Source organism: Manacus candei, unplaced genomic scaffold (assembly GCF_025592945.1).
Source record: "Manacus candei isolate 608988 ecotype Guabito, Panama unplaced genomic scaffold, ASM2559294v1 h1tg000019l, whole genome shotgun sequence".
NCBI lineage: Eukaryota > Metazoa > Chordata > Aves > Passeriformes > Pipridae > Manacus > Manacus candei.
Genome location: NW_026138067.1, coordinates 2,133,689 through 2,161,683, shown reverse-complemented (window position 1 = coordinate 2,161,683; position 27,995 = coordinate 2,133,689). Strand labels below are relative to the sequence as shown.

Here is a 27,995-nt window from a genome sequence, read left to right as displayed (position 1 = left end):
AGGTCTTTTCCAACCTAATTCATTCTGTGACTCGCTGAGTTCCTCAGGAGCCCCGGCTCTGTCCCTCGGGCTCTGCGTCCCCTCAGGGCGCTGAGGGCGTCGGGACCCGCGCCCGGCCCCGCCCTCGGCCCCGGAAGCGCCGGAGCGCGCGCCGGATGCGCGTCCCCCTTGGCCGGCCAAGATGGCGGCGGAGGCCGCCACAGAGCTGCTGTTCCTGGACACGTTCAAGCACCAGAGCGCGGAGGTAAAACGGGGCGTGGGTTCCTCGCTCCCTTCACCCCCTCTCCCTTCTTCCCGGCTGCTGCCCGCTCCGGTGCCTCTGCCGGCCGTGGAACCCCTGCTGGGGGCGGGCCCCGGCGGCGGCCGGGCAGGAGCAGCCCCAGGGCAGGGGCCGCTGAGGGGCCGCCGCCGCCTCGCCTGCCCCGACCCGAAGCCTTGTTCGAGCCGCTGTCCGGGCAGCCTGAGGTACCGCCGTCCGGGACGGAGGGTGGGGGAAGGGAGCGAAGATTTAAAAGTGACGGATAACAGAGGCGAGTGGGGAACAAAGAGGATAAACGTGCTTGCAGAAGGCGATAAGGGAGGGAGCCGGGTAGAGGGCTATACCCGGCCACTTGTGAGGTTCCTGATGCTCTTGTGTAGTTGATGATGAGAAGAGGTGTTTTTCTGTTTGTGAGATATTCTTTTGGATTTATGCAGTCTCTGTGCATCGTGCACAGATGAGTATTTATAGATTTTTTCGGCAGTGGGAGATGGTGCAAATATTCCACTTCGAGGCCATTGGGAACCTGAGCATCCTTGAAACTGTTGGTCTTGCAGCAGGTTTGCCCAGGGCTCACTCTGTTTCGCTGTTCAGGGAGGAAAAAAGGGACCATCAGGGGGAAAATGGTTGTGTAGCGTAACATGACAAAGATGCTACAGAGTCATAGAATATCTTGACTGTGTTCATCGACAGGTGTTAGGGGAAGAAAATGGAGTATTTTGAGCTGATGCTGCAATCAAAAGCAATTAAAAAGTTATTTCTAGCTGTCAGGATTAGCTAGGTCCAAGTGTATTTTTAATTCTATTATTTCAGACAATGTTAGGCAGAAAATACTGACCACTGCTGTTGCCCTGGGTAGGAAACGGTAGCCACTCCTGTTCCTCTCCAGGACAGTATGTTCACTTGTTGAACGTTTTTAATCGTGTACTAAGTTTTCTGGCACTTTCATTCTTGCCAGTGACATTTTCTAAACCTGAATCATACTGAATTTTTATTAAAGAAAAATACAAAATGTATTTTACATGTTCCTTAAAGGCCTTCTTTATGTTATGCTAATTCTTCAGCTAAGCAGATCATGAGTCTTGCCTTGGAACTTGTAGTTCTTGAAAACTACTGCTGTGTTTTTGAATAAAATTAATTATTTGGCTTAGCTATTCAGTTTACTTGTGTTGAGCAGTTCTGATGTAGGGTTTTCTTTTTTTAATGTTTTGTAGAGAAAGTGTATTGGATTCACTTGCCATCTCGATGATGTTGATAAGTGGCTGTCAGGGCATAATCACTTATCATTTAAGGAGGAATTTGTCTTTACTCTGAGCAGTGCTCCTGGGTACAAAAGCCTTCCCAGCAGCAGCTGCCCTTCCTCCAGAAATCTAAGACTCCCACATGACACACAGACATGTTTTAGAGGCAAAGCCATGGGCACCCACCACCCTCACTCCTTGCAGGCTGCACTTACCTGGTTCCTATTAATGGATCTGTGCTCCCCGTCCTAGCAGGATTCCTTCAGTTCCAGCATCCAGCTTTAATATCAGCCCTTAGGCCAAGGTGTTGTATTTGTGGGCTAAAAAATGTATGCATAGATTTTTCTTATTAGATGGCAGCAATGTGTTCCCAAAAGCACATCTTAAAAGCTTTTTAAAACTTTACTTGTGTCTATTTCATTGCTTATTAGCTTTCTAAAAATCTTAGTACTTTCTTGCTTTCTGCTGGCTTCATTTGCTTTTTGATTGTGGTGAGTTATGTAAATTTTGACTGCCATTTTGACTTTTTAAATGTTCATTTTTTTGTTGGTAAACACTTGGACAAGTAATTGATGTGTGTGTACTGTTTTGTGAGCTCATATATGGTAGAGGTGATGGATCAATAGAATAAGACCTAATACAGTTAATTTAGTGAGAGAAGACTTCCAGCATTAATTATTTGGTAGCTGCTACATGGGAGGTTACTGTGATTTTATGATTACTTCTTAGTTTGCTCAAACATCTTTTTGGATTGCATAAGAATTCTTTGTAATTGCTATTTCTGTGTGGGAAGTAGAAATGTTATTTGCAAAAGGTTTTCAGATGTTGTTTCAAAATTGGAGAAATAAACATATGGGATTTTTGTACAGGTCTAGTGAAACAGATTTATAGTGTCATTGGAATTTCTAGTGTTACATTTGAAATATTAAATTTGATAGTGTTTAAAGTTAAACCACATGTACCTTCTGTCTGAAAAAAACCTGTTAGTCTTTAAAAGATTCTTGCAAATAAAGGTAGTGAATTATGTAAATAAACCAGTAACATTTTCTGTAAAAAATACTGTTAAATACATGAAAAGTGCCAGAAGATTAAGTGAAAAACCCCATTTTTCTGTCTAATAGTGTTTACATTTTACAGAATTGAATTTTATTATTATTAAGATTGCAATCCTGGTTCTTTTAGTAAAGACTATGGCTACATTATGCTGTTTGCATTTTACCTTTCTTAGACTTTGTTTATTCTTTGTTTTGTAGCAAAGTACCAATATAGACGTAGTTCGTTTTCCGTGCGTGGTTTACATAAATGAAGTCCGTGTCATTCCTCCAGGAGTGAGAGCTCACACAAGTTTGCCTGACAACAGGGCTTATGGGTGAGTGAAAGACGCTGGGTATCTGAGTAAGGAACACCTTCCTGTTATTTTTTTTTTTAAAACTTTTATATCTCAGTAGACCCTTTTATATAAAAATGTAAAATGCATTTATGTGTTTGCTGAACTTGTAAGTATTTTTGGGAATTACTTAAACAGTATAATTTTGGATTTTTTTTCCCTTGTTAGTCTTGCTTACTGCTCTGGTTTAAAGATAAACCAGCAGGGGAAAAGAACTCAACTCAAAAGAGAGATTATAAGTCAGAATAACAATTTAATAAAATAATACAATAAGTACGATTATACAGACAAACAATTGGTTTTAACCCACAAAACCCAAATGTATAACCCAGCACCCTGGGGCATGAACAGAGTGGTGTTCTTTTGGCCCCCAGAGTCCAAAGTAAAAGGAGAGGGAAAAACCTGTTGGTGAGAGTGCTGGTGCAGTCTGGTCAAAAGTGGTGATTGCAGTCCGGTCGAGAGTGGTGGTCTGCAGTCTTCCGCTGGATCCCACGTGTGGTTAAAAAAGTTCCAAGACTCCAAGACTATATATCCTCCAGTTCAGGCAGGAATGCCCAGTACTTCCCTCAGGTCAGAGAGTTCCACAATGGGTGTGAGGACAGAAGCACCCTCCTAGTTTATAGCCTGAGGAGTCAGGCTGCTCTGGGCAGAGGGTGCAAATAGTCTATTGACAACAGTTTCTGGGAAATGGCATGGAAGGCTATAGAATACACAGTTTTGGGTTACACCCATCCAGTGATGAACTGGGATGAACAGTTCCAGCTGTTCTAACTAGGACACTTACTCTGAGAAGGAGCTCGACTAATCTAATTTTTACCTTTATTCTGTTTCTTAGAGAGACATCCCCACATTCATTTCAACTGGACTTGTTTTTCAACAATGTCAGCAAACCAAGCGCCCCTGTTTTTGATCGGCTGGGGAGGTAAGCTCTTTCAAGATTAGTGCATGTCTTCATTATCTTCATTTTCTTCCTGGGAATTTTTATAGTGCAGAAAACGCACAGTAGAAAATTCTATATCTCCCATGATTTTCATGTTTGGTTTGGATTTTACTAGTTTGTGTACTTACCCTTTTCCTCCAATCTGTGTGGGAAGACAGGGTTTCATGCTTAAAATAAGAAAAGGTTTTGTTATTTTTAAACTTATATGTATTAATGAAAATAATTTTGTAGAAATAAGTGATTTTGTACTCTTGTTTTTGTCAGTATGTATTTGTTCACTGTTTTATTATTGGCTTCTGTGTTTAGTACTGCTGTGTTTTATTTCTGTAAGCATGCTTTATACTAATGAAGAAAATGACTTTGTATATTTTATTTAATAGCCTTGAATATGATGAAAACACTTCAATTATTTTCAGACCCAATGCAAAGGTAATGTAATGTGATTTGAACTTCCTCTTCTTTTCCTACATATCTGTCGTTTAGGTATAAATATGTGGCGTATCAGCACTCTGTGAGGCATTTGTTGTTTAAAACCATATTCTAAAACCTGCCTGTAGTTAGATACTCCTTACTTTAGAGTCTTCCTGGTGGTTTTTTTGTTGTTGTTTTTGTTTGTTGGGTTTTTTTTTCATTAATAGGCTGTAGTAGATTAGGGATCTATCTAGGCAATATATATATTGCAAGGAATTTAATGCTTATAGGGAAAGATTATTTGTTGCAAAGACTGATGTATTTAAAATTTTCTCAGTTTTCAAAACGTGGGATAAAGAGGTATTTTAATGTTTGGTTTTCCTCCTGGCTTTTATGCAGATATCAATACATTGATATTAAATTAACTTTTTTTGAAGTTGTCTTTTAAGTGCTGCTTTTTTTTTTTTTTTTTTTAAAAACCCCAACAGGTCAACACAGATGGGTTGGTTCTTAGGGGATGGTACAACTGTCTGACCTTGGCAATATACGGCTCAGTCGACAGGGTAATAAGTCATGAGAGAGAGTCGCCCCCTCCACCTCCACCTCCGCCACCACCTCCCCAGCAACAGCCTGGTTTGAAAAGAAATCCAAAACATGGTGAGCCTTGTGAGAACACACAGACTTTTTTTTTTTAAATCAGTGTTGTAGTATCCCATCTGAGAAACAAACCGCCAATCCTTTCACATTTTGGATTTCACTCGCTTTCATTTTTACCTTTGTCCCTTGGTTTTGTATTTTCTTTTAGATTTATATTGAATGGTTTTAAGTATATTATCATCCAGTGCATTTTGAGAGTGGGTTACTTGATCTGTTGCTAATTACTTTCGATGGTCAAAATGCACTTTAATTTCTGTGAACTCATTAAAATGTAGATGACTGAAATATCAAAAAAATTATTAGAATAGTATTAAAATCATACCAAGAAAATTTCACAGTCATGATTAACTTTCCTTTTGTGACTTTGTAAAGTACATTACAGAAGAGTGTTTGCTTGGCATTGGTTTTAGAATGGCCATGAATAGAATCCGTGATCAAGTTTTGGCTTCAATTTTGGTGTTAGATTTAAAATTAGAACTATGTTGTTCAAAGTATGAGTATTAGACTGCAAAATTTGAATACTCTGTGTAGTAAAACCAGCTGGAAACTGTAAAAGCCAGTTGAGTAAAATGTAAACTCTTTTTTTTAAAGGCAACTCAGATATTATTGGTTGAGCTTCAATACGGCCAGTGTCCAAGCCAAAACTGGCAGTTACCCATGAAAGTTTTAAACCAGTAGTATATTAAAAGAAATCAGTAGTGTTGAATAAGTGACTTCAGAAAACTCCAGATACAGAATAAAGGTTAAATAAGAGCTGGGCAATGAAGGTGTTCCCTCATCAAAAGTAGCACTGAAAACAAAATCTTTCTGCTTCTGTTCCTGTGATTCCATTAAATGGAAGTTTTTATTTTCACAATAAATATAGTTGATGGAGAGAAGGAAGACCAGTTCAATGGCAGTCCTCCAAGACCACAACCAAGGGGACCAAGGACACCTCCAGGCCCTCCTCCTCCTGATGATGATGAGGATGAACCTATGCCAGTGTCAGGTAGAATGAAAACAGACTGTGTTTTACTTGCTGTACATCACTGCTTTAGAGGAGGCAGGATTTTGTGTTCCTGCCTGGTGTCAAGTTTCCTGTCTGCTGATACTCCTGCTGGACAGATTCAGTTTTAGAAAAGGGATTAGAAAAAAAAAATCTGTTGGCTATGTTAAATTGTATTATTTTTAAAGTTAGTAGATGGAGGCTATTGACTGTAGATCAATACACTCTTTGAACATGCTGCTCATATTTTATATAACTGTTCTGTTGACTCTGTTGTCCTTGTCCATCCTTCTGCAGCATCTGCCAAGTTCTCTGGTCACTCTATAGGTTAAAAGTGCCAAGAAGCCTATACATATTTCTTCATAGTCTTACTGAACTAAGTGATTGGTTTTATTCGGTCAAATCACCTGAAGGTTTAAGATGCCTTTTTTTGTGTCTCCACTGTATGTAATGCAAAATTCTAAAACATACTTACTGCCATAAAAGACAATAAAAATGATTCTATAACTATATTAGCAAAAAAAAGGGGGCTAAGGAGAATCTCCATCCTTCACTGGATGCAGGGTGATACACAGTGACAAAGGATGCAGAAAAGTCTGAGGTACCTCATGATGTCTTTACCTCAGTCTTTAATAGGAACACCAGTTGCTCTCTGGTTACCCAACCCCTGAGCTGGAAGACAGACACAGGGAACAGAATGAACCTCCCATAATCTAGGAGGGAATGGTCAGCCAGGTGTGTGGGGCCAGGTGGGATCCACCCATGGGGCCTTGTGAAGGCTCTGGAGCACAGTTGTTATTGAGGAGTGGCTGAGAGAGCTGGGGTTGTTTAGCCTGGAGAGGAGGAGGCTCAGGGGAGACCTTATTGTTCAGTAAACTACATGAAAGGAGGTTGTAACCTGGTGAGGTTCAGTCTCCTCCCAGATAACAGGAGCAGAGGAAATGGCCTCAAGTTGTGCCAGGGCAGGTTTAACTTGAATATTGGAAAAAATTTCTTCACTGAAAGGGTGGTCAAGCATTGGAACAAGGTGCCCAGGGAGGTGGTTCTGTCATGATCCCTGAAGGCACTTAGGGACAAGGTTTAGTTGTGGACTTGGCAGTGCTGAATTAATTGGTTGGACTTGATGATCTCGAAAGTTCTTTATCATTAGATTTCAGAGAAGTAGTCTTATTTCTGAAATTGTATGTATTTCTAGTGGTTGGGGAAAAAGAAGATGATGTGGACCATAGGGAGGATTACTTTGAGCCCATTTCTCCTGATCGAACATCCATTCATCAAGAAAGCCAGTATTCTGATGATGGAGAAGTGGAGGAAGATCAACCAGAAGAAGGGGAAGATGATGATGATGATGTGGATGTTGAGGAGGAGGAGGATGAGGAAGAGGATGATGATGATGATGATGGTCATACAGTAGAGAGTATTGCTGATGAGGAAGAAGAGGAAGAGGAGGAAGATGAAGATGAAGAAGAGGGTGAAGAGGAGGAAGAAGGTGAAGGTAAGTGAAGTTGTAAAGAGTTAAGGAAAAAAGAGAGGTTTATCAAATTTTGATGGCACTACCATTATGTTGATTAAGTGCAAAGAGAACTGGATATGTTTTCCTTGGTTGTTGCACCATTGCCTGCCTTATTTATGGTTCCAACATCCCTTGAGAATGAATATTTATCTTTATAGTAAAACTTCTTGTTCCTTTCTATAAATAGAGGAAAATGGATACAACTTGTGTGGGTGAGAGTGAACATTCAATCGTGTTATATTTTGTTTAAAAATATAGGAAAGTAGTGAAAGACATTATTTCCTAATTAAAAACCAAATTAAGTTATGTAATGGTCAGTTGTCATCTTCCTGTATTACTTAAAGTCCCCGTCCATGCCTGTGCAAAATTTCAGGTTAGAAGTTTTATGATAGGTGCAATTGAAAGAAGAAAATTGGACAATATTCTTTAAGTAAAGTTACACTTTCTGCTTTATACATTTTTTTAAACGTTTCCGTAATTACATAAAAAACCCCTATCAGATGGGGCTTTCGCTTATATCTGGAGAGAAAAGGCTTTTTGTATGTAAGTGCGTGATTGTTCTCTAGCCAGTAATATTTGTAATAAATAAATTATTACTTTGAAAATATTCTCTGCAGTTATAAACATGTTTATTCTTAACTGAATCTTCTTCTTTTTAGGAGATGATGGCTATGAGCAGATTTCAAGTGATGAAGATGGAATTGCTGATCTGGAACGTGAAACATTTAAGTATCCAAGCTTTGATATTGAATATACTCCTGAGGATCTGGCATCTGTGCCCCCTGTGACATATGAGCCTTTTGAAAAGGAGCTTGGACCTCTTTTATACTTCAGCTGCCCTTACAAGACTGTATTTGAAAATGAAGTTGGTAAAATAAAAGACCAAGACCCAGAAAAAGAAAATTCAGGGGCAGTGGAAGCCTCAGTTAAATTAACTGAACTGCTGGAATTATATCAAGAGGAAAGGGGTGCAAAGTGGGTCACTGCATTAGAAGAAATTCCGAGTTTAATAGTAAAGGGATTGAGCTACCTGCTGGTGAAAGACACAAAGCAAGACTATATTACCCAGCTAGTAGACTGGACCCTGCAAGCTTTAAACCTTCAGGTGGCTCTCAAACAGCCCATTGCTTTGAATGTTCGACAACTCAAAGCTGGGACAAAACTGGTATCATCATTAGGAGAATGTGGGACTCAAGGAATAACAGCACTCTTGCAGGCAGGAGTTATTAATGTGTTGTTTGAACTGTTATTTGCAGATCATGTATCATCCTCCCTTAAACTTAATGCTTTTAAAGCTTTGGACAGTGTCATTAGTATGACCGAGGGAATGGAAATGTTTCTGAGAGGTGGCGTAGATGTACATGAAAAAAGTGGTTATCAGAAGCTCCTGGAACTCATACTGTTAGATCAGACTGTGCGAGTGGTTACAGCTGGTTCTGCAATTCTCCAGAAATGTCACTTCTACGAGATTCTGTCAGACATTAAAAAGGTGGTTGATCAGTTAGCAGAGAACACACCTCCTCTTCCTAATCACACAGAGCCAGAGCAGGACCAGGACTTGGCAGGACTTGAAAGAACCAACCAAGAATATGAAAATGATGTGGAGGCTCCTATGGACATGGATCATCTTTTGGAGTCCTCTAATATAAGCGAAGGAGAGATGGAAAAACTTGTTAGTCTTCTTGAAGAGATCTTCCATTTGATGGAAACTGCTCCTCATACAATGATTCAGCCACCTGTGAAATCTTTCCCAACCATGGCACGCATTACAGGCCCTCCAGAAAGGGATGATCCTTACCCTGTCCTGTTTAGGTATGGCAGTGGCAAATTCATTTTCTAGAGCATATTTCCTTTGGCTTGGTAGAGATATATTTCAGGGGTGACTTGGTTGACTAACACTTTTCTAGATGTTTCACTTTGTTCTTCATTTGAGGATTCTGGATGTGCTTATAAAGTCTGAGAGAGTTTGATGAGTTAATGTACCTGTTATTGTGTTGGCTTTCAATCAACCTAGCTTGCATATAAGAACAAGAAGTTAACCTCTCCTTCTTACCGGTGCTGTGTTTGTACTTGAGTCGCCTTCACAGATGCTGCCCAGTTGTGCTAGCTGCTGTCCCATTTGAAAATTGTTATAGATCTAGAGTGGTTTCCCTTTGTTGTCCATGTGTATGGATAAAACAGGTCGGGAATCCCTGTCTGCATGTTGAGGTGGCAAGATACAAGTCAGCCTCAGTTAGAAGTCACGCAGTTGTGTCAGCGTCACTCCCTGTTTCACAGCACAGGCAGGGGAGTTGAGGCCTGCTTGCCTTCAGCCACTTAAAAGATCCCATGAGTATTTCCCTGTTAGCAAGTTTCTGTCTAGAAAGTGTTTCTCTAAATGCTAGCAGGTTTCTTTGATAGTAGAGTTATAAGTCATGGCTGAATGTATCTAGAGGCAAAGAATCTTCAGCAATTGTCTCTTATGTATGCTCTAATGATTGATTTCTTAGCACATTAATGCGGCATTGATAATGATTCAGATGCAGCAAATTTAATAAAATATAATTTGCTACTTTGTGTAGAAAAGGTTCAGGGTTTTTTGTTTGGGATTTATTTCTTGTAAGTATTATAGCAATTACATTTTGTAAGGTTGACGTTTTGTACTACTTTGTAATTAGTTATTATATCTCGAAGTCCACAGAGCAATAAGTACTGAAGCTAGGAGGCATGTAATTTTATATAATGTTTTTGTGCAATGTTGACAGATGATTGTAATATTGCTGATTATTTTCCTGGGTTTTGTTTGTGTTTTCTTTTTTTTCAGGTATCTTCACAGTCACCATTTCTTGGAATGCATTACTTTGCTACTGTCTCTTCCAGTGACAGGTGCACATCCAGGTGTGCTTCAAGCTATACGAGATATATTGCGTTTCCTGGCGCAGTCACAGAAGGGGCTTCATTTCTTTATTTCTGAACACGAAGCAACAAACTTGTTGGTTAGAGCACTTTGTCAGTTTTCTGATCCAGATCAAGAGGAAGGTCTCCAATCCGATGGTGCCAACGAGGATACTTTTGCCCTGTGGCTCCTGCATTCAACACAGACGTTACAGTGCATTTCAGAATTGTTCTGCCACTTCCAGCAGTGCACAGCCAGCGAGGAGACCGACCATTCAGATCTGCTGGGAACACTTCACAACCTTTACTTGATCACTTTTAACCCTGTGGGAAGATCTGCTGTGGCTCACGTATTCAGTCTAGAAAAAAATCTCCAAAGTCTTATTACTTTAATGGAGTACTATTCCAAAGAAGCTTTAGGGTAATTTATGTGTTTCCTAAAGTTTTTCATTTTAAAAGTATCTGTCTTTTATAAATTATTCAGTAAATCTAAAATATTTTTCTTTTAGATCATGATGTTTTTAAAAACAAAACAACATCTAAGTACAAGAATGTAATAGAAAATCAGGTCTGTCTTTTGTAATCAAGTACTTAGTACCCAAAATCTGTGTAGATCATCCACAAAGGTTTTGTAATATATATAGGACAGACTTTTGGTTATATGAAAGAAGTCAGTAAGTAGGTAGTTTTCATTCAAACATAAAATGTTGACTGTGAAACAAGCAAAAGATTTGACTTGGAAACTGGACACTGTACACTTCTCTGGGCTTCTTTGAGTTCTTTTGAGTGTTAAATACAGTCAGTGTTTGGACAGGCAGTTGTACTACTTTAGATAGCAGTGCATTTAAAATGAGATTTGTAAAATGGACAAAGTTATGGAAAATATTTGTGTGCCACTTGACTCACATTTTTTGTTGATGCTGAAATAAGTATGAAGTCAATGTACAAGAAAGTGTTCACTTATCAAAAAGCATAGGTGAAAATTGTTTGGGAGCTTTTTGTTGATGAGTATATGGGCAATCCTTGGTGAAGGTAAAAGTTCTGTAGGTAGATTTTTAGGAGTCAAATAATGCAAATCTAACTGACAGCCAGTTGTATTAGCTGAGATCTAAAGAAAATCCTTATTGTTGTTCCAGAGACTCAAAGTCTAAGAAGTCAGTTGCTTATAATTATGCCTGCATCCTTGTTTTGCTGGTGGTACAGTCTTCCAGTGATGTCCAAATGCTGGAACAGCACTCAGCGCCTTTGCTGAAGCTTTGTAAAGCAGACGAAAATAACACCAAATTGCAAGGTATGGTATGTGTTATTATCAACTGAATTGTTTGAATGTATAGAAGAAACCTTTTATGTGTGGATAATTGGTGCTTCACAGTCGTCTGGGTTGGATAATGAAATTCCTTTTCCAGCTGGATCTGATTAGTTGAGTCACTGAGATAATGTGTAATTTTTTTCTGTTAATGAGAGTTAAATAGCAAATTATTTATAGTTAAATTATTTCTCAAGCAGTGCTAACTACCATGAATTTTGGATAATTACAGGAAGTTTGAAATTATTTCTGTGTTGAAAATAGGAGAGAAAATAGGAGAGTAAAAGTGGACTAACTAGTCAGTAAGCTGACTGTTATTTTTGTTGTTCACTATCATGATTGTTGTGGTTTAACCCTCACTGCCAGCTAAGTACCACACAGCTGTTTGCTCACTCCCTCACCCTCCCGTGGTGGGGTGGGAGGAGAATTGGGGAAAAACAATAAAACTCGTGAGTTGAGACTAGAACAGTTTAATAATTGAAATAAAGTAAAATATAATAATAATAATATTAATGATAATAGTAATAATTGTAATAAAATGGAAAGAAAAGAGAAAACCCAAGAAAACAAGTGATGCACAATGCAATTGCTCACCACCTGCTGAACAATGTCCAGCCTATCCCCAAGCAGTGGTTGGCCCCATGCAGCCAACCCCCTCCAGTTTTCATACTGAACATAACATCCTGTGGTATGGAATACCCCTTTGGCCAGTTTGGGTCAGCTGTTCTGGCTGTGCTCCCTCCCAGCTTCTTGTGCAGATCCTCACTGGCAGAGCGTGAGACACTTGGAAGTCCTTGACTTAGGGTAAGCACTACTTAGCAACATCCAAAACATCAGTGTGTTATCAACAATGTTCTCATGCCGATTCCAAAACACAGCTCTGCACCAGCTACTAAGAAGAAAAAAAGAGCTCTCTCCCAGCCAGAACCAGGACAGAGATGTAGTCTTGTAGGGTCTTAACTAACGAATAATCCTGGGACTGTTTTCTGTCACCAAGGCCAACTGGCATGGAATAGTCCATGTTACCCTGTTACTAAATCTTTTGACCTCCAAGCTGTGTCTTGTTGTGTTCTTGGCTTGTGTTGTCTCACTGATCAGTCCCGGGTCACTCGGAAAAATCCTGCTGGGGATTATTTTGGCACATGAACATTGAAACCGATATCTGGAGTTGTGCTCTGCACTGCCTATTTGACACATGTAGACATAACAATAATTTTTTCCGAAACTTAAATGCACTGAAAGAAATCAGAATACTTCAAAGTTTTAGTTTAATTCTCTTCTCTGCCATGCTTTTATTTCTTTGCTCCTCGCCCGATCATCAGACAGTTTCATGAGAAGTGGGGCTAGTTTATTAAACTAAATCATGAAATCAGTCGTAGAGTGGTTGTCAACTCATATCCACTCGATCTTTGAGCCTTCGTGTTCTTTTAAATGTTTTTAGGAACAATGGATTTTAAATCTCTTGTCACAAAAACCTGTGACTTTCAGGTGATTCTGGACTAAGATAGAGACTGTTAATCTATAAGGATTTCCAGCATGAAGGTTACTGGTGCAGAGATTGGCTCCATTTGGGTATTTAATAGAAGTTTTGTACTCAGTTTATAATAAGCTATTCTGTACATCAAGAAGAACGTTTTGGTTCTTGCTCTCGATGGCTTCTTTTTTTTTTTTTTTTGACTGACAGTGACCCTTAGTGTCTTTTATAAAGTATGTTTAATTACAAATAATACAGTTAATGAGATGAAAATTGAGTGTTCGAGTTGACTTGAGTAATTTTGTCTGTGGACATGACATATATTGCCTGTTCTGAAGTCTTATTTTTTGATGCTTTTTAGCTGGCTACAGCTGCATTATATGCCTCACAAATTTCAGAGTTGGCCTTAGTACCTATTGTGTAAATTACGTACATTTTGATTGAAAAAGGTTTTATGTTGATAAATTCACTGACTTAAGTCTTTTTTTTTCCCTCAGAGCTCAGCAAATGGCTTGAACCTTTGAAAAATCTTAGATTTGAAATAAATTGTATTCCAAATCTTATTGAATATATCAAACAGGTTAGTAAAATACAGATAAAATGCTATCTTTTAGTTGGACCCTATAAACTTGGACCTTTTGTAATTTGATATTTTGTCCTAGATATGTATTAATGTCTGATATTTAAAAATGTATACAGTTACCCAAAACAGATGTTTTAATTAAAACTTCTGATCTAGGCCAGGTCTTGCACTATTACATTAATTGAAACAAAATCTAATGTAAATATATGACGCAAAGATCCAATTATTTAAATCTTTTTGCTTCCCATAAAACCACAATGCAAATGTTGACCCTCCTCTTTTTGCTTCTGCCTTATTTGTGACTGCTTCCCAAAGAGTGGGATAACTGCACTTAAATTCTGTGGCATACTTACAGTAACTAAATATTGAATTTGAATACTAAGCTAGTGATGTACTCATAAAGTCCTTCCTTGTAATATAGTTTCTTTCCTTTTTTTTTTTTTTTTTAATTTTCCCCTGAAAGAATATTGACAGTTTGATGACCCCAGATGGAGTTGGTCTTCCTACTGCACTTCGTGTTCTTTGTCACATTGCATGTCCACCACCTCTGGTAGAAGGTAATGGTTAACAGATATACTGGTTAAAGTACAAGCTGTAGTTTTTTGAGTCTTCTACTTAAATGTGCGTAAAGTGTAACTGTGGTTGCCCAGGAGAAATTAGACATACAGAAATGTTATTTGTTTTCTGTACAGGTCAACAGAAAGACCTTAAATGGAATCTTGCAGTTATTCAACTCTTTTCTTCCGAGGGAATGGACACCTTTATCCGGGTATTACAGAAGCTGAACAGCATACTTATTCAGCCTTGGCGACTCCACGTCAACATGGGCACCACACTCCACAGAGTTACTACCATTTCTATGGCCCGCTGTACCCTTACTCTCCTTAAAACAATGCTAACAGAACTCCTGAGGGGTGGATCTTTTGAATTCAAAGACATGCGTGTTCCAGCAGCACTTGTTTCTTTACACATGCTCCTCTGCTCTATTCCTCTCTCAGGCCGCTTAGATAGCGATGAGCAAAAGATTCAGAATGACATTGTTGATATCTTACTGACTTTTACTCAAGGTGTTAATGAAAAACTTACCATTTCTGAAGAAACTCTGGCGAACAATACTTGGTCCTTAATGCTGAAGGAAGTTCTCTCTTCAATTTTGAGAATTCCTGAAGGCTTTTTCTCTGGACTTATACTGCTTTCAGAATTGCTGCCTCTTCCACTGCCCATGCAGACTACTCAGGTAAAACTTAGATTTATTTAGTTTTTAAAGAATTTTTTGTATGTATAACCTTAGACCATTTTCATAGTTGTGGAAAAAACAGATGTGTGAAAGGATGAATTAAAGTTGTAAAGCATTTGTGTTCATATAGATTGTTTGTAGATTGGTCTTTTTCGGCAGAAACAAAATTGATATTAGTCGGAGCATTTTTCTTGAATTAGCAGTCATACGTTATTCTTTCATTCCTTGGGAGATTATCTAGACTCCCATTCTGTTACTGAAATGATTGTTTATGAAGCCTTTGAATTTAACCCTGAATGCCAAACTCTTGGTGTATTAAGGCTCCCCTTTCTATTGTCATAGATCCTGAATTTGTGATCTATAAGCGAGCATAAGAGCATAATGCTCCTGAAGGAATACCTAATTTGCCGGAATTGTGCCCTGTAATTCGGTTGTAATAATGAAAATGGCATCCCATGGTTTTGATGAGGACAGTACTTGGTCTTTGTTAATATCTTGTGGTAGAATTCAGGTTTTATGATAAAAGTTGAAAGGAAAACCCTCCTGTCTTTCTGTTCCTGCAGGTAATTGAAGCACATGACATTGCAGTGGCACTGAACACCAGGAAGCTGTGGAGTATGCACCTCCACGTGCAGGCCAAGCTGATACAAGAGATCGTTCGATCCTTCTCCGGTTCGTCCTGCCAACCTATCCAGCACATGTTGAGACGTATTTGTGTCCAACTGTGTGACCTGGCTTCACCTACTGCTCTTCTCATTATGAGGACTGTGTTGGATCTGATTGTAGAAGACCTGCAAAGGTATCTTTGTTTTCTGTTGCAAAGACTTCTTTAATGAACTGTTAAATTCACCTTGGTTCTGTGCAGTAGATTTAGCACGAGGAAAATACTTTTGGAAATATTATTTATTCGTTATGGTCTGAGTGAATTCTCAGTCCATTGCTATATACTGTGTCCTGATAATGCTCAATGTTGCCAAGGAACCAGCTCGTACCTTTAAGTTTTGACGTAGACAGTTTCATGTTGTATGTTTATGGTAAGTATTTTAGGAAGATTTTTTTCAGGCTGTCCCTGCAAAGCCTTATCTTGCCTGTGCTTTTAAGGATCCATCTTGCATTAATAAGAAAAGTAGTCCAGTAAAGTTTGCATACTGGGATTACATATATGTAGGTGTTTGTAAGATGGAGGAAGTTGAACACTACCAATACAGAGGGTTTTGAAACAATGAGTACTGCTTCTTTAAAAGCATATTTATCCACATAGATACTGTTTCTATAAAAGCATATTTATCTGTATATGATTAGATGCCCTATAGTGTGTTAAATGCATAGTAGATTAGTTAATTTATGACACAACCAGAAGTTCTATAGTGAAAGTTGAGCAGTTTTCAAAGAGTGAATGAAACTGTAAGTTACGTACGTAAACTAGGCGGGTTTTTTCTAAAATGCAGAAATATGACTTGTTCCTGAGTTTTTGAGATCACTTTAAAACAACTTTTTCATGGTGCATTGGTATCCTTTCAGCAACTCAGAAGAGAAACAGTACACTGGACAGACCACTCGATTGCTTGCTTTATTGGATGCCCTGGCTTCACATAAAGCTTGTAAATCAGCTATTTTGCATCTTATCAGTGGAACTACTAAAGGAGATGAAAAGTATGTAGAGGTTTTCCAGGAGCTCTTGGCTTTGATGCGATCGGCTGGAGACAATGTCACTCATCAGCAGTGTGCTGAATATGTAACTTCCCTTCTGCAGTCCCTCTGTGATCAGGTATTTTCTGTATTTAATGCATAATGTGTGTTTTTAATTGTAGGAGACAAATTAAATGAGATTATTTCTTAAGTGCTTGCTTTTTTTCCAAAAGGGAAAAAAAATCAGCGTTGTTAAAACACAGAAATTAAAAACTTGCACGGTTGGCTGCTTTGGCAGACTTGTCTTGTTGCTCTTGAATGTAAATACTTTTATTTCATGAGATATCTTCTGCATTATGTGCACTGTTTTGGTAGCTCATTAGAGACCAGAAACTCAATGGCACAAAAATTGCCTGTCCCCTCAGCTGAGAGAGGGATGTCATTTCTCCTTGTGGGCCACTGACAAAACTTGAGTTGTCACTATTCACCTCTTGCCTAAATAAATACGTATCTCTGAGTTGTCTAACTGAAACCTCTTGAAAATATATTCCAAATATAAAGATATGTAAGCTATGCTGTTACTGTAAAAGTCCTCCACTAAAAAAGGTGCAAATTACTAGAGCAAGATAAGAGATGTTACCTGAAAATTGATTCAAAGACTAGCCCTGTTAGTTTCTCATTATTGTGTATATAGATTGGCATGTCATTATTTGTCCTACTAGTGCATGTATTTGATTTAGTGCTTACCCACTTACATGAAAGACATTGGGCATTGTTGGTCAGTAGAGATAATCAGCCATTTGCATATAAACTAGGTCTCTCTGCCCGTGCAAATTCATTTGAAAATCAATCTTGTTTTATTTAATGTAAAATGTGGAGGTGACAGTAGACCTTAAACTTCCTAAGTAGTGTCTGCAGCCTCTGAGTTTTCATGGAACCACAGTCATAGAATATCTCAAGTTGGAATGGGCCCATAAGGATCATCAAGTCCAACTCTGCTCCTTGCAGGACTATCTAAACCCTGTGACTAAGATTGTCATCCAGATGTTCTCTGAACTCTGACAGGATTGATGCCGTGATCACTTCCCTGAGGAGCCTGTTCTGGTGACCAACCAACCAACCTCTCAGTGAAGAACCTTTTCTTAGTGTCCAACCTGAACTTCCCCTGATGCAGCTTCATTCCATTTCCTTGTGTCCTGTCACTGGTCACCAGAGGGAGGAGAGCACCTGCCCCTCCCTGTCCCCCCAGGTCACTTGTAGTCTGCAGTGAGGTGACCCCTCAGCCTTCTCTTCTCCAGGCTGAACCAACCAAGGGACCTCAGCCACTCATGGAAATCTGATCAGTGTTTTGAGGTTAAGGGACATTTTGACTACTTAGGCAAGAAAATATGTATGTTACTCAACGACTGTTTGGTTTTTAGTTGTGGCTATGCCATCATATTTCACACTTTGAAGGTTTTATGTTTTTTAAAATAAATAATGGTTTGTAATCCTTAGCAGAACCAAATAAAAAGGATGCTCTAGATTAATATTTTAGTGGTCAATAATAACTGAGATACAGGAATAAGATGATAAAGGGATAGCGAAAGAAACTAGTGCTTCTGACTTAATGTGTGGTTTCTAGTTACTGCTGGTATACAGAATGCATTTTTACTATGTTTGTAATAATCATTCTTTTAGGATATTGCACTGATTTTACCAAGTTCATCAGAAGGCTCCGTGTCTGAATCAGAGCAGCTTTCCAACTCCTTACCAAGCAAAGATCTGATGCCCTTAATTTGTGACTCTCTGATGGAAACGTTAACTAATTCTGAAAGCAGTTACAATTGTCTGCTGACATGTATCCGAACAATGATGTTCCTTACGGAGCATGACTATGGCTTCTATCACTTAAAGAGGTATGGTTTTTTATGATATCACTAGCAGCTTGAAGTTGTTTAAAAAATTCTGCAGTGTGAAATCATTTCCTACCCAATTTATAGAAAATGTTGAGGATAAGGCACCTAAACTTCTGTTTCTCCTTGGGGCCTTCAGTGTTTTAGTCAGTATTTTGGTCTCCTTCACTTGAGATTTTTACCTCTGAATCATTTCTGCAGTGTGCACACAGGAGCACTTTCTTTCAAGAAATAAACAAAGTACTGAAAAAAGGTTTGTACACTCATTTCCTGCTCCAAGGCTGAAGGATTAGAATGAGGTATAGTGCTCATGTCCTTCCCTTTTGAAAAACCCAGTAATTACAGCTCTCGACTGGGACATTGGAGAGCTGTCTGTAATTCCCTCTGTTTTGAGAGGATTCAGTTTGCACCTCCCCTGAGTATTCTGACCTCCAGGCAATTAAGGCTTTTGAAATGAGGATTTTTTTCCCCATACTATTTTTGTTGACTCCACTAACAGAATATATACATACATTGGACAGTATTGTGTTGTTTTGACACCTAATTCCTTGTCCTGTATTTGGACCTGTTTCTGTCTGCTGAAGGTGAGGTGCAGAGGCGAGAGAGTTATGAGGTTCACAAAGAGAAGAAGGAACCTTGTTGATAAAAGGTGTTCAAAGCACTCTTTTAAGTAGTGCTGTTAGACTGCAAGAAGCTGTACAACCGTAAATGAAAAGTGAGCCGGTTATGGATGCTGCTATTTCTACGATCCCATGTATCCAACCTCAGCTTCGGTGCACAACCTTGCTATTTCTGTGTTGATGTTGCCTTTGCAGTTTGTTTTCTGCAGTTAGGCATCATGGGATGCAGTGAAATTGTAACAGCAAGCATGATCCTGCTTTATACTTAAGGCCCTTGTTCAAGCAGATATTTCTGTACTTCTGTCCCTTTTCTGCCAAAGACGAAAATGTAATTTCCTGCAGGTTTTGGAGCTAGTACATATAGTTGTATGGTGGTCTGAAATATCTGCAGACAGCACTGGTGAAAAGAACAGTCTTGTACAGAGAAAATAGTGAAGCTCCAGGTTTGTAATCAAAGCTCAACTTGATAATTGAAAATTTACCAGATTTACTTTGCATTTATGTGGTTTTCTTATAACAAGTTAAAGTGGTACGGTCACAATGTATGCACTAATAAAATATTTTCTCTCTTTTTGTTTTTAAAACAGCTCTCTAAGAAAACACAGTAGTGCTCTGTACACTGTATTAAAGCGAGTAATAACTAGTTTTAGCAAAGACACGGGTGAACTGGCATCTTCATTTTTGGATTTTATGCGGCAGATTCTGAACTCTGATACTCTGGTGAGTATGTATTGAATACTTACAATTCAGCTGCATTTCTCTGAAATGTGCAGTCTGAGACATGTTCAGGAACAGTTATTTCAGAAAGCAGTTGACTATGGAGATTGCTGTGTAAGCCTTTCCCATCAGTAGTGTTGGTGCCATCTTTAGTTTTTAATGAAATCTGTGAAAGCTGAGCAGAATAAATATTTAGTAAGTGTTTTTTTTTCAGTAGGAAGAAAGGCATATTGGTCCATATTGATTTCCTAAGTGAATAGCATGCTGTAGTGTCCAGGTTTTAGATTCACAGAATCCTGCTAGAGAGTTGCTGTATTGTTGTGCAGTAAAGAAAAGACTAGAAAGATATTTGTTAGTTCTGTGATACAAACCTCAGCTTATGTAGGAAAGCATTGCATTCATCTTGGTGCAGCATCTAAACTTGCCTATCGAAGTGTCTTGTGTTAAAATAATTTACATAATATGTTTTTAAATCAAGAGAGAACTCCTGTTTTGCCAGACTTGCTCTAATGCAGGTTTGAATTTAAGGGGTTTGCAGTCCTGAAGTATAATGAACAGTAATGTGTACATATTTCCCAATTGTCAAATATTTCAGGGATGCTGTGGAGATGACGGAAGCCTTATGGAAACAGATGGATCCCATCCAGGCAGAACGCTGGGTCTAACTACTGCAGAGTTAAAGCATCTACTGCAGAACAAAGAAGAAACCCCAGAGAACCTGCTGCTTGATCTGGAGAAACATGTTATGGTACAAGAATTTAAATAACCAAGTTGATGTTGAGGTCTTGTATCTGAAGGTGTTTTGAAAACAATATAAACTATACCTTCTTAGTGAGAAGGATGCACAAATCTTGGCATACCTTGCAGAATTGGTACTTGCTGTTCCCATTGTTTTAATACTGATATCCAAACCCGCCTGTTCCGATGCAGGATGGATTCTGACTTTACTGTTTGTAGCGTGGTAATGACAAGACATTTCAGGTGGGTTTGGGGTCCCTTGTGCTGAGAGTATCTGCACACATTAAGAGCATAGGCAGGTAACTGTGTCATGGAAAGCAGCAAAGGAATACAACAGAGCACTGGGTAGTAGGGAAGCAGATTGTTAATGTAATAAGCAACATGAACCACGGCTTAATGCGGCTCGATGTTACTGATGGCTGGTAACAAGCGGAGTTAATACTGGGGGTGTCATACTGGTGGATGTTTTTATCGGAGACCTGAACAATGGGCACATCTTCAGTGAAGTTGTAGATGACAGTAAGCTGGGGGAGTGACTAATATGACAAACAGCAAAGCCTCAATCCAGAGAGACTTCAGTAAACTTTTTAGGATTTATTTAGCAGAAAACTTGTGTGCTTCATTAGGAAAAATGCAAAGGTCTGCAGTGAGAGCAGGATAATCCCATGCCTTGGGAGCTTTTTTCAGACGTGGCTGGATAAAGTTATGGCTGACCAGATTTGGCTTTGATGATAGTCCTGCTTCAAGTGTGTGTGGAGGGGTTTGGACTAGAGGATGTGCAGAATTCAGTGCATCCAACTCTTCTGCGATTCTAATTGCGAACTTAACTCTAATATTCAAATCTAATCCTATGTAACTGATGGCAGCCATGCAGCAGATGACTAATTTAGAAGAATCCATGAAACAGCTGCTCCACAGCCTGTTGGTCACAAATGCCTTTCCAGTGCTATATTCCTTTCTGTCCCTTCCCTGTCTGCCTACATCTGTGGTAAGAGATTAAAAGCTGCAACTGTTCTGAATGAGAAATAGCAGGCACTTAGAACTTTGGAATGCTCTTGCAGAGGGATTCTTAAATAAAACTTGGGGCAATGTCTTCCTTGGGACTGTTAGGGAGGATATTGCATCAATTGGGAATGAAAACTAGAACATGCATGTGATGACATGGCTTGTTTTATACCACACTGAGGAGCTCTCTGCTCTTGTGTATTCAGGTTTCTTAGATCCCCTGTTTGTGGCTGGAGAGTCTGTTTTGTATAGTACCCTCCCCCTTTTTTTTTATAATTAACCAAAGCATATATTCTTCTCTGAGGAGCGGAAAAAGTTCTGACTTGTCCTGTTTTGACACAGGATCGTTCTAAGGAAGATGATGGCCTCGAATCCTTACTGGACAACATTGTTGGAGTGAGGCAGATGTTGGAATCAGCAGGTGATTCTTGTCCACTGAGTGACCAAGATGTAGAGCCTATTCTTTCTGCACCAGACTCTCTTCAGAATTTGTTTAACAACAGGTAAAATTATTATATGTGGGAGCATTCTACCTGTGATTTACTAAAGAAAATGCAGTAATTTATGCATGAGTATAACAGAATCTAAACATCACCATTGTCACTACTGCCTGCGAGTCCCAGTGTATTTAATGTCATGCAAGTATCAAGGATGAGGCAGCAACATTCACCCTGGGTTCAGTAGTGCTGCATGTGCTTGCAGTCGGTTGTAGTTCACATCCAAACAGACATTTGGTATTGTTTTGTTGCAGGACTACCTATGTCTTGGCAGATGTGATGGATGACCAGCTGAAGTCGATGTGGTTCTCGCCCTTTCAGGCTGAAGAAATAGACACTGATCTGGATATGGTAAAAGGCTTCATTACCATAACTGAAGTGGATTTAAAAACAAGGGTTAATCTGAGCCAGTAGCTTCAGAAAGTCATGGCCAAGCGGTTTGTTTTCCTGAGCTCACCCTTCTAAATTGACCCAGATAGCCCCTTTAACAAATGCCAATCCCTCTATCAAATGCCTTCAGATTCATCTGGAAGCAGGCACAAAAATTGGGACCTCTTGCAGTGCTCTAGTGCAGAAATCATCTTCTTTAGAGAAACAGTTGTGTCACTCCCAACCTGCTTTTTCATTGCTGATGGGCCTTTTCTGCAATTGGTGTTAAAAGTAGAAAAAAATGTGGTTTATTTGCTTCTCCTTGCTTATCTTCTGTCATTCCAGAAATATGCACAGAGCCTGATAGCTACACTTTTTATATTTTTTTTTTTAAATATTTGCTCTAATGTAACAGAAGTGAGAAAATGGCAGTAGTAAATGAAACTACTTGCACAAAAACTTTTCACAGTACTTGAAACTTTTTTTTATAATCTAAATTGTAAAGCTAATTGTGAAAAATATACAGTAGCATCCCCCTTTTTTTTTCCCTGGAATTAAGCAACTGGCACTGTCATAATTTCTTAAGTGAGAAATTATCCATTTCTGTCGACTTCATTGCCTTCACTTGTTTTTAATTTTACTCTTCCTTAATTTACATGCAAAGATACTTGTGTTTTAATTGCTTAAGCAAAACCAAAACTGTTGATTCATATATAAAAGTGGCATTAATAAATTACAGGGCTGTAGCTTAAGCAAGAGAGTTGCCTCACTATAAGTCATTTAGTGACAAGACAGATGTTTCTATTTAAGAGCTATGCCACTCACTTTGCTGAGAATCAGAACTATCAGGAGAATTTTGCTGCAGCTCTGCTGCTTTTTTTTTTTTATTATTACTGCTGCTCTTTGTTTTGAGCCACACTACAGCATTAAAAGGTAGAGGGTGGAGCTTTTTTGCTCCAGAAGGGCCCAAGTTGAATATCCTCTCTCCCTGTGCAGCATGTTTTTTTCTTCAGAGGTGCTAGTAATGACTGTTGTGATAAAACTCAATTCTGTCATTGCAGGTAAAAGTTGACTTAATTGAACTGTCAGAGAAGGGCTGCAGTGACTTTGACTTGCAAGCTGAATTGGAGAGATCATTTTTGTCAGAACCATCATCTCCTGGACGCACAAAAACCACAAAAGGGTTCAAGCTCGGCAAGCACAAGCATGAGACCTTCATAACTTCAAGGTAACATGAGTTTAATGAGTTAACTCTGTGTTCAGCACTGATTTGTGTTCTAAAAGTGTTAAATACCTTTCAGATTGCATCTCCAATGTGGAGAATGCCTGACCTTCAGTATGAATACAGTTTTACATTAACTAAATAAATCATTTGTTGTGACAGTGGGAAATCTGAGTACATAGAGCCTGCAAAGAGAGCTCATGTTGTGCCACCACCAAGAGGAAGAGGCAGGGGAGGATTTGGACAAGGAATTCGGCCGCATGATATCTTCCGTCAGAGGAAACAAAATACAAGCAGGCCACCCTCCATGCACGTGGATGATTTTGTTGCTGCAGAAAGCAAAGAAGTGGTTGCTCCAGATGGGATACCACCAGCCAAAAGGCCACCAAAGGTGTCACAGAAGATTTCTTCACGTGGTGGGTTCTCAGGGAATCGAGGAGGACGAGGAGCTTTTCACAGTCAAAACAGGTTCTTTACACCACCTGCTTCTAAAGGTATGTTGGTTCCATGTTAGAACTGGAGTAAATGCCTCAGTAATACTAACCCAATTTCTGAGCAGTGAATTGTCCCTGGTGTGAGATGTTCCTGAATCAGTGTTGAAATAAGTTGTTTGACACCAGAAAAGGTTCTCTCAAATTCTGCAGAATTGAAACAAGGCTGTGAATTCCTATGATGGCTGTCTCTCCCTCTTTTACAAAAGGAGTCAGCTGTTTTAGCAACTGTTGGAATGCTTCTCTGCCTTTTTTGACATTGTAGTTCCTGGAATCAAGCACGACAGTACATCTCTGGGTTTAAATGAGGCTTTGGAATAAAAGAATAGAAGTTCCTGACAAGAATAAGATGCAATTTCCAGTGGACCTGCAGATACTAGCTACAGTATTTAAGTTTCTTTCATATAGAGAAAAGGCTGCATTCCTTTCCTTTCCATCGTATAATTAGGGCAAGTCCTTGCAAAATAGAAGCAGAAAATACTTCCATTTATAAAGTTATAAATAGTAGGATTTACTTTATCACAAAACCTGAAAGTATAGGAGTCTCTCTTAATACACTGGATAATGTCTTTTAAGCTTGAGTTCTTGCCTGGTAAATAGATATTTTCCCCCTATTTTGTGTAGAATACAGTAACTTGTAGACTTTGAGTTAGAATACTTGAGGGTATGTTAATGCAGAGTAACCTTATCTATCTGAATCATGTAAATGTTATGTTGCCAACTTGAGTATTGTGAAGATTGAAATGGAAAAAACCACAACCAGTGATGTTTGCTCAACAATGTGTGGGTTTTTCTCTCTTATCTAGGAAATTACAGTCGTCGTGAAGGCACTCGAGGCTCAAGTTGGAGTGCACAGAGTACGCCCAGGGGAACCTACAATGACAGTAGAGGTGGTCAAAGCAATTTTAACAGGGGTCCACTGCCACCACTGAGACCATTAAGTTCAGCAGGTACATGGTATTCATATGGGCATCGAACTATAGAGAATTCCTTGAATTTCATTTTTGCTTTACAAATGAAACCATGCAAGGATGCTGCAGACACCTTGAAATTCAGCAAATGTTTTAAGCATATATGAACAGTTGTCACTGAGACTGTGTCAAATACGTGCTGTCGTACGACCTGCCCTGTAACCCATAAAAGTTGCTGAATTGAACACTTGATTGCAGAACCTAATTGTGCGTTCAGATTTTTGCCATTCGGTTGTCTTCGTACCTACATGGTAATTATAGCGCAACTCAAGCAGAAATGCTTGCCTAAGAGAAAGGTGACAGTTAAAAGGAGGAAACAGCCGCTGTTTGTATCTCATCTCGTTTTTGTTCCTTACGCTTTCGCAGCAGCTTCTTCGCCTAGGGCTTTTTTTTTTTTTTTTTTCCAACTGAGTATACTTTTCTTTGCTTTAAGGCTACCGACCGAGTCCTCGCGATCGTGCTTCCAGAGGCCGCGGAGGAATTGGACCGTCTTGGACAAGTGCTAATAGTAGTAGCAGTGGTGGCTCAAGAGGAAAGTTTGTTAGTGGAGGCAGTGGAAGAGGTCGTCATGTACGTTCCTTCACACGATAAAATGAGACCTAATGGTGGAACAGCCCAACCTTGTGGACTTCTGTGAAGATGACAAAGAAAGCAGTGTCACTAAAGGACCAATTCAGAGTTTCTGGTATCTGGAGGACACCAAGAGAATATTTTTGTCTGAAGAAAAAGCTTTTGTTTGATACAAGACTTGAAATTTCAATAAAATTCAAGACTTTTTGTGTACAATTGTAAATTTTTTTGTTGCCTTTGGAAGAATGTTTCAATTTTTTTGTGGATTTCAGTAGACAATACTCAGTAAAGCAGCTCTTTTGAGTTGAGACTTGAAGGACTTCTAAAATATTCATTGTGCCAAAAGAAAGGTACAGGTGTTTTGTGTGTGACTTATTACTGCAAGAAAATTAAAAAAATATATATGTAAGACAATTTTAGTTTTTTTCTCTCAGGTTTAGAGCCATTAGCCCTTTTCTTCCTTTGTTTTTGTTTAACCAGCCTGAGTTATTAATGAATGAGGTCCATCTGACAGCAGGTGAAGTAGCAGATGATAGAAGATTGACTGAAATGAATTATCAGTGAAAGAATACAAATGTAAATGTAATTTATGTAGGTTTTGTTGTACATCTTGAGTAATGTGATTAGAAACTTAAGGTCCCACACCAGGTAAAACTAGATTAAAATCTGTCACTGACTTCAGGGAGCACAAGACAACATTCCAGCACTTACTTTACAACTCCGGCTCTTGCATTAGGAGCACAAGTGTTATTTCATTGGAAAGCAGCATATGCTTTGCAGTTAAAAATCAAGATACCTGTACCCTTAAATGCCTGGAGGTTATTTGTTACCTGCCTCTCCTCTGACTTACACAGTGGAGGAGAAGGCAGAGACACAGGTGTATACACTGAGCAACCACACAGTGAGGCAGTGATGCTGAACCTTCCCCTTGAAGAGCTGGTTTGGACTGTTGTTTCTGCAATTAGACTGAGATACAGTGCAAAAAGAAAAACTTTGAAGAGTAGGAATTAATAAAGAAATGTCACCACTAGAGTCAATTCTGAATTTATTTTCATATTGAATTCAGTGACTGAAATAAGGTTTACATGTTTGTTTTACAAGTTTGCATTCCTTTGGGCTCCATGGGTCTCATAGAATTAACAGATTCTCAGTAGCCATTAATTGCATTTTTGGATGGGATGAGGTGTGGTAGCCTTGTCTAAAGGCCATATGTAGTCTTTGCAAATGAGCTCCGCTGTTAGACTTAGCTGAGCTCGATTTTTCACTTATGCTTTGGTCTCTTGACATTACAGAAGTGGTATAAAGGGGTCTCAGTCTACTTAAATAAGGCCCAGTTGTAATGGTCTTGTTTTACGTAATTTTGACTTAACTTTGGACAGCTCATCTGCCTAGACTCATAAACTTTAAAACCCTATTTTAAATGATTCTAAAGTATGGTAATATGCTAAATTGAATTTTTTGTTATTTTTTTTTTAGCTTTATACTGCCTGGATAAGTTAAGTAGGTTTTTATTTGAACCACAAGGACCCCTATTATCTGTACTTTCTCTGTGTGGAGACTCTGAGGGAGTGTCCCACTGCTTGGGAGGTGATTGACATAACCTATGAAAGTGGGAAATTTCCCTGAGTTGACTGGGTGCACCTGAAGGGAACAGTATGAGTTCATAAAGGGTTTAACATTATTTAAAATAACATGAACAGATTTGGATTGGAAGCCAAATAGTAAGATGTAATTTTACTGATAATTGTAATGACTAAAATGGTGGAGCTCTCACAGGCATTACTGTTATTAATGCTATTTTTTTAAGGAGCACTGCATAAATATTTTTAAAGCTGACTCACTCCTTTAGATCATGTGTTTTAAGGTTGTTTTATTTTTTTAGAAATTTTACTGTTTTGGAAACTAGCAGGGATATGAATCATTTGGTTTCTGTCAGGGAATTTGAACTGAAAAGTAAAGAAAAGTGTCAAGCGTGGAATAAATATGTAAATATTCAGTACTGGTTCTTCAAAGTTTAAAATCTATGGCATGTCATTAGTAATTTTCAAACTAGGAGGAAATAAAGGGTTGGTTAAATTGATGTATGGAAGCTCTGTAAATTCAGTTAAACTCAAAAATGAAGTGTATGTGTATCATGATGGGGTTTTTTGTTGGTTTGTTGTGGTTTTTTTGTGGTTTTTTTTTTTAATGAATTTAGTTGTGTGACCCTTCAATGCACCGTGGTTCCTTTCATGGATAAATCCAACATGAAATAATGCTGTTTAAAACTTAGGGGTTATTTGGTTGGCTCTTTTAAATGGGATTGTTACCATGAGTAAGTAACACTTTAAAGTCTTAAATTTTGCTTTTGGTACTCTGCCTAACAAAGAAATTTTCAAGTTTTGTTTCCTGACTGCAGCACCGG

At 38.8% G+C, this 27,995-nt stretch overlaps 1 protein-coding gene across 1 annotated transcript; it reads left to right on the top strand.

Annotated features, from left to right (window-relative positions):
- VIRMA (vir like m6A methyltransferase associated) lies at nt 1-27,144 on the top strand. The gene is made up of 24 exons (XM_051785259.1): nt 1-244; nt 2,754-2,869; nt 3,723-3,809; nt 4,208-4,256; nt 4,727-4,895; nt 5,761-5,883; nt 7,076-7,375; nt 8,053-9,205; nt 10,197-10,688; nt 11,404-11,558; nt 13,545-13,627; nt 14,094-14,187; nt 14,323-14,867; nt 15,431-15,666; nt 16,389-16,635; nt 18,177-18,394; nt 19,599-19,731; nt 20,324-20,476; nt 21,814-21,974; nt 22,223-22,319; nt 23,399-23,565; nt 23,722-24,053; nt 24,857-25,000; nt 25,455-27,144. The coding sequence occupies exons 1-24, from the start codon at nt 182-184 to the stop codon at nt 25,610-25,612; spliced, it is 5,475 nt and encodes a 1,824-aa protein (XP_051641219.1). The 5' UTR covers nt 1-181; the 3' UTR covers nt 25,613-27,144.
- Nucleotides 27,145-27,995: the final 851 nt, after the last annotated feature.